This window comes from Austrofundulus limnaeus, unplaced genomic scaffold (genome assembly GCF_001266775.1).
Source record: "Austrofundulus limnaeus strain Quisiro unplaced genomic scaffold, Austrofundulus_limnaeus-1.0 Scaffold536, whole genome shotgun sequence".
Taxonomy (NCBI): Eukaryota; Metazoa; Chordata; class Actinopteri; order Cyprinodontiformes; family Rivulidae; genus Austrofundulus; species Austrofundulus limnaeus.
The window spans coordinates 279,246-287,003 of NW_013952938.1; the positions used below are offsets into that span (position 1 = coordinate 279,246).

The following is a 7,758-nucleotide window of genomic DNA, read 5'->3' on the forward strand; positions in this document are numbered from 1 at the left end:
ATCGTGATAATATCATGTTATGGTAATATATCATATCATGATAATATTGTATCATAATAATATTGTATTGTGATAATATCGTATCGTGATAATATCATGTTATGGTAATATATCATATCATGATAATATTGTATCATAATAATATTGTATTGTGATAATATTGTATGATAATATCGTATCACAATATCATATTGTAATAATATGTTGTGATATTATTGTATCATTATATCATCATATTATGATATCATAACAGTTTCAGCTGAATTTGGACCGTGTTTAAAAATATGCAACATTATTATTATTATTATTATTATTATTATTTTTATTATTTAATCATTGTTTTAATGCTCTGGTTGGTCTTGTTGAGTCTCTGCTGACTGATTGGCTGCCATCAGAACCTGACTGCAGATTATTGGCTGCTGTTGGCTCCCAGGGAAACACCTGGCAGGTTAAAAGTCCTGTTCTAACAYTCCAGCAGTGTTTTTGCCTCTCAGCCCTCAAATGTTTGTCAGAGCTCCTGTGAAAATTCAGTTTGTAAGTTTTGTACATTCTGTAAAACATGAAAGAATGTATTTTTAGTATATAATTACTGAGTAAAAAGGGTGCAGAAATAAGAATAAATCTTATATCTGTCACTTCTTTAAAAATTATTTCAAACAAACAACCTAAACTTGAACCTCCAAATTTGATAAAAACAAAAATAACATCAGGAATCTTATGAAATCTCCACTAAATGCTACAKAGCATCAAACTTTCCCCAATAAATTTAATTTAGTAGTGTTTTTAAGATTTTTATTGTTGTAGAAGGTTTTATATTAACATCAAGACAAATCCACAAACTGAATCACAGCAGCGCTCCTTCACACTGCTTCCAAACAGAGGTTAAAAAAAAACTCCCTTCAGGTTATAGTGACTCTTTCTTTAGACAAATTTTGATTGAATATTGGAATATTTAACATTTTTATGAGCTTCTTACATGACTTGTAAAATCAGGGTTCCTACAGCTTAAGGCCAGTTAAATTTAAGACTTTTTAAGACTTTTTAATGCCGCTTCAAATTAAATTAAAGACTTTTTAAGACTTTTTAATGCCGCTTCAAATTAAATTAAAGACTTTGTAAGACTTTTTAATGCCGCTTCAAATTAATAAAATTAATTGTGCGTATATGTGTATAAATAATTTATTCTGTGTGTTTATGTAATATCGTTAAATATCGGTTATCGGCCATAATAGCAATACTATCGGATATCGATATCAGCTGTAATATTCATATCGGTGCATCTCTAATTACAATCATCCTACTTACAATGTGTTACAGTTTTTAAGACCTCTGAAGGGTTGWTTTAAGACATTTTAAGTTTGTTTATTTTGGAGACTTAATCTGCAGGAACCCTGAAAATATCTCATAAATAAATCAAAGTTTGAATGATTTCAACTGATGAAATGATAGATTTGTTTGTGACCAGAGAACTTTCTACTCTTTTCACTGTTCACAACTGTCTGCTGTCACTCACACTGGTGTGAGACGTTCCAGACCAGCTGAGTGTCTCTCTAGAATCTAGAGCAGAGGTTCTCAAACTGGGGCCCCAGAACCCCCAGGGGTCCGCGAGAGGCATCTTGGGGGTCCTCAAAATTTTTTATTAAATTGTTAATTTGGATTTTATCTTTTAAAAATGCGTGGGGAACAATGAACGCTTAAAACAAACATAATAAACTAAATAAAAATATATTCCGATGGCATTTAGGGGTTGAAATGATCATTTACCACTTAAAAAAAGTTTTACGAGGGGGTCCCTGGAATTTTTTGCCCTTGTAAGGGGACCCCAGACCCAAAATGTTTGAGAACCCATGGTCTAGAGTGTCCAGTGTCTTTCCAGGGGTCTCCCAGTAGGACATGTCCAGAACAACTCCTTCAGGAGGCGTCCTAGGTCCATCCTGTCCAGATGAACCACCTCAGCTGGTTCCTACTCAGAGTGTCTCCTRGAGAACTGAACCTCTCAGCTGATCTCTGACAGAGAAAACTCATCTGGACCTCCAGGATCTGGGATCTGGTTCTGGTTCGGATGTTAAATGTCAGAGTAAACTGTTTCCAGTTGAGCTGCAGGTTTCTTTGGGTTTTATTAAACCTCCATCCTGTTGGTACTAAAGAGGCTTCAGAGCTCCTTTCTTCTTCTCACACTTGTAACGATAACAGTTTGTAACCAAGCTGCTACTTTTTACAAGAACCTTCAACATTTTTACAGGTTGGACGAGATTTGGTGCCAAACTGAACCAGCTTTACCTGAGGAATGTACGCTAACCCTGGCTAACGGTTAACTCGTTAGTTTCATGGGCGTGGCATGAGTAGAAACAGTTTTTATCACATTTTTTATTGGACTGAACTCCAGCAGAGATCCAGACCTTCTGACAGGTCCTGGATCTTCTGATGAACTTTGGTGATTTCTCTGTATTTAGAGAGAGCGGCGTCCGCCGGCCTGTCAGAACAAGCTGTGGACTCATGTGCCTGCAGGACTCTGATGTTCTCATTAAGTTTTCGCGTCTGTTGGAGGAGTTTGAACTTGTAGCTGCGCTCACGCTGGCATCAGACTCTTTTTGTCTTCAGCTCCAGTTTGGTTGAAACTCTTACTTCTGCCGTGGGAATGAAAGTGAAAGTGAACGAACTGAGGAGGCTTTTGTTTGTGCACGAATGTTGGACATTTGTCCATCGTTGACCAATCGGAGAGCTGGKTTTGTGTGTTCTTACCTCGTTGTCATCGATCAGCAGGTCTGGAGTCTTGGTGGGACTGGGACCCGGGCTGAAGACTGACGAAGAGGACATCTGGCTGATGCTCTGAAACAACCAATCAGAGAGAAGAAGAGAAAAGAAAAGTCAGATTCTGGTCAGCAGGACAACAAWCACAGATGTTATATTTCAGTAAGATGCTTAAAGAAATGAAACGAAACAAAACTGAGGCTTGATGAGCTGTCAGCTCTGTTTCCATCAGCACTTTTAAAAACTGAACACAGCTCATCTGTTGTCAGTTCTCACTAAAAGTCCAGAATGATCTGCAGGAATGGAACCAGAAATTTCACAAGCACATTTTCATGTGACGCCAATAAAAAAGACGAATGTTTTGGTGTCATTTTGACAAAGTAAAAATGTTCTGAAGTCGGCCTGAAGACATCAACAAGAGCTGAACACGAGCCAGAAACCGTCTGCGTTTAGAGACGTAAAAATGCAAATTAATCTGCCTGAGTTGGTGGGAACAGTTTTTTTACACAATTACTTCAGCTAAATCTTTAATGAAAGAATTCCTTGAAGGTAAGTTTGTTGGGATGACTCTCAGCTACTACCACCCAAACGGTTCCTCTGTTAACTGAGTTCATCCTGTCAGAAGCTTTGAGGAAAGCAGAATTAGAGGCTTCTCTGTGGTTGGGGTCACAAACACAACAGGTCTAGGAAAGAAACCCTGACCCCCCGTCTCCCCAGAAACAGTCTCCAGCTTCTAATGGAGGATCTGAAGGTGTGTGAAGATGATCTATGTTCCAGTTCTGGATCTGCCTGTGAGATGTACCTGAAGGAACGTGTCCAGGATTAATGAGGTCTGAACCACCTTAGCTGGCTCAGAGTTCCCTCTGCACCCTATCTCTAAGGCTGGTCCCAGCTTTGGTGGCTCCAGAATCTTGTTCTTGTGATCCTGATCCACCTCAGGACTATAGATGAGGGGAGAACCTTAACTGGACCAGTAGTTCCRGAGCTTTCAGTGCTGTAATGCCTCATTTCTGTGGATAGAAACCCAACAGTTGATCGGTCTCTGGCTCTGACCTGTCAGTGTTCATGAACAAGATTCACAGATCCTTGAACCCTATGGTGATTGATGCATTGGAGAGGCTAGCCACTAGCATGGATAAGTTGGTATTAGCATCAGAGAGACTAGCCACTAGCATGGATAAGCTGGCTTTAGCATCGGTGAGGCTAGTGACTAGCATGGATAAGCTGGTATTAGCATCAGAGGGGCTAGCGACTAGCATGGATTAGCTGGTATTAGCATTGGAGAGGCTGTTTTCAGACTTTTGGGGCAAATCACAACACATCAGAGCTTAAAAAAAATGCCTGATGTGCAAATAAATCTGTGCAAAGCTGTGATGGTAATTAAAACAAAAAGTAACCAGTGTAACGACCCCTGCAGCGGTGAAATGGGCACGGTGGAGCAAAGTCTGGTTTTACAAATGTAAGAACACGCTGCCTGAACACACCAGACAGGGTGTGGTGCAGCTTCTGCATCAAACACGATCTGGCCGTTTACTTCTGAAGGCGGTGGTTCAAACAGCAGAACAAAACCCCAATTACAAAATCAAAACATGTCAAAGTGTTGGTGTGGCTCACAGAAATCAGCAGATAAATACAATTACTAACTGAACAAGAACTCCAAACAAGGAGGAAGAGGAAGGACAGTACATGTTTTACAGGCTTCAGCAGCTTTCTGTAAACCCTTGTAGGCCAACACTTCCAGGAAAGATCCTCAGAGCGACCTGCAGAGAATCTGGCACGTCCAGAACCGAAGCCATGCTATAAAACACGAAGAGGAACGAATCAATGAAGAGTTGTAGAAAACAGCTCAATGAAGGAGCGAATGAGCCGGAGCCAAAACTCTGAGACCTGCAGCGCTTTCTGCTGATCAATGGGAGGATATTAATGAGGCAGAGCAGCAGGCAACAAGCTGCCAGGAGACTTCAAGTCATTCTCCTCCAATAAAGTTCAATTTATACAAACCAAAACAGGAAACAGTGACGAGAGGACACAACATACTCCTTCAGATTTCTCAATGAACCCTTCTGGTTTATTTACAGCTTACTAAACTCAACTTTTATTTGATTTAAACAGCTTTTGATCATGTTCAACTAAAAGGACATCTTGTTTTTAAACAGCAATAACTAACAATTTCTCTTGAAACAAGGATTACCAGGTGAGTTATTAAAGCAGGAAGTTCAAATCTGTAAAGTTTGTTTCAGGTTCCTCTGTTTCACATCGAAACAAAACCAAAGTTTCAACACAACTAAAACGAAAATTTCTAACTTTATTATTGATGCAGGATCAATGTTAGAATAAGCTTCTGTCACAGCATCTCTGATTTAAGGTTAATCAGTGGAGAAACATGATGAATAATCTAAATAAATAGTTACAAACATTTACATTCAACTCTCTTATTTTGTAGGGGTGTAACGATACATTGATCTATTGATATATCGATTAAATGATTAATGATTTAATTACAGTGAGACAAAATGAAAACATTGATCCATGTCATCATCATGCCTGATGTGGATCAACAGCATTTCAATTACAAACTTTTGAATGAAATGATTTAAATCGTATCACAACTAATGTGGTATTGTGATAATATCATTTCATGGTGATATGGTATCATATAATACCATATAATGGTATCATATAATATTGTATCGTCATGATATGGTATCATGATAATATAGTATAATAATATTGTATTGTGATAATATCGTATCGTGATAATATCATATTGTGACAATATCGTATTGTGATAATATGGTATAATATGGTGTCGTGATAATATGGTATAATAATATTGTATTGTGACAATATCGTATCGTGATATCGTATTGTGAGAATATTGTATTGTGATAATATCGTATTGTGACATATCATATCGTGATATCATATTGTGATAATACAGTATGGTATCGTGATAATATTGTATTGTGACAATATCATATTGTGATAATACGGTATCGTGATAATATTATATTGTGATAATATTATATAATATTGTTTTGTGAAAATATTGTATTGTGATGATATAGTATAATATCGTATTGTGATAATATCGTATCATGATATCCTATTGTGATGATATTGTATCGTGATAATATCGTATCTTGATATCGTATTGTGATAATTTTGTATTGTGATAATAGTGTATCGTGATATCGTATCATGATATGGTATTATATGGTGTGATAATATAGTATCACGATAATACGGTATCTTGATAATATGGTATAATATCATATCAAGATAATATCGTATTGTGATATTGTATCACGATAATCTCGTATCGTGATAATATTGTATCTTGATATGGTACAATAATATGGTGTGATAGTACAGTATCATAATGTGGTATCTCGATAATATGGTATAATAATATTGTATTGTGAAAATATCGTATTGTGATAATATAGTATAATATCGTATTGTGATAATATAGTATAATATCGTATTGTGATAATATCGTATCGTGATATGGTATAATAATATGGTGTGATAATATAGTATCATGATTATGTGGTATCTTGTTATGGTAAAATAATATTGTATTGTGATAATACTGTATTGTGATAATATCGTAACATGATAATATCGTATCATGATATGGTATAATAATATGGTATGATAATATCGTATTGTGATAATATCGTATAATATCGTATTGTGATAATATCGTATAATATAGTATTGTGATAATATCGTATAATATCGTATTGTGATAATATCGTATTGTGATAATATCATATCGTGATAATATCATATCTTGATAATATCGTATCTTGATATGGTATAATAATATGGTATAATAATATTGTATTGTGATAATATCGAATCATGGTAATATCGTATTGTGTATCATTTCCTTATTTTTAACAATTAGATCCATTTGACAGAAATGATTTCTTGTTTCTTTATTCTGAATCCAGGCTGAGCTCTGCCCTCTGTTCATCATCTTCTTCACTGATGTCACAAGCTGTGAAAATCCAAGGCTCGGTGTGAGAAATAAGAAGCTGGTGCCACCCGGGAAACGAGGCCACACCGACAGTTCCCGCCCCGCACTACAAACCTGACCCAGCTGTAAAACCACTGGTGACGGGCAGATTAATTAACGAGACGTTTCTCAGCTCTGCGGGAACAAAAACTGATCCATTAACTGTCTAAAGGTCAAAGGTCAGGACAGAAATAGACCTGACAGGTAACCTCGACACCAACAGGTCTTAAAGGTCTAAACAAGGTTTGTTGGTTAAACTTTTTTCAATTACCATTTATCTCAGACTTTTAAACATCTCGTACTTTGAATAAAGTTTATTTTATTTTATATAACTTTATTGCTTCTATTCGTTTCTCATAAACTCCTCAGGATGTGGAACATGTCTTCATGTCACGTGGTGTGAAAGTATTTGTGGTACGTAAAAAAAATCCAATCAGTCGTGGAATTTTCAACAAATAATACTATTTCAGGAAAAACTAATGCTGAGTAAAGAACTCCGTCCACACAGCCGAGCACGGAGGTGGAAACATTATGGTCTGGGACAGACCCACATACTGTCCTCTGTCTTCAAACAGAACTCTGAAGACCGGCCATCCTGGACCACAATGACCCAAAACATCTCATCAAAGCAACAAAGGAGCAGCTGGAGGACATCCTGACCAGACCTCCAGACCTCAGTCCTGTAGACCAGATCCCAACCCGGGTCCTGCTCTTCAGCAGGTCTACACATCCTTCAACGTTTAATGGCTCATCAGGTGTGTCAAAGCAGAGAAACATCCAGAACCAGGACCAGGACCAGGACTGAACAAACATTTCCTCTACAACGGTTTCTGCAAAAACTGATTCAGGTCCTGCTTCAGCCAGGGGTGTCACTAGGTTTTAAGGACAAGGGGGGCTTAGCCCCCAGGAGACACAGATATTTTGTATATTGTATACTTGTATTGTGTGTGTGTGTGTGTGTGTGTGTGTGTGTGTGTGTG

At 37.3% G+C, this 7,758-nt stretch overlaps 1 protein-coding gene across 1 annotated transcript in view; it reads right to left on the reverse strand.

The window, feature by feature from the left end:
* pof1b (POF1B actin binding protein) overlaps positions 1 to 7,758 on the reverse strand; it is a gene marked incomplete in the record, with an annotated part of 31,817 nt that overhangs the window by 22,681 nt on the left and 1,378 nt on the right. Inside the window, 1 exon segment of the mRNA XM_014026235.1 lies at positions 2,743 to 2,829. Within this exon segment, the coding sequence (XP_013881689.1) occupies positions 2,743 to 2,829 (87 nt within the window).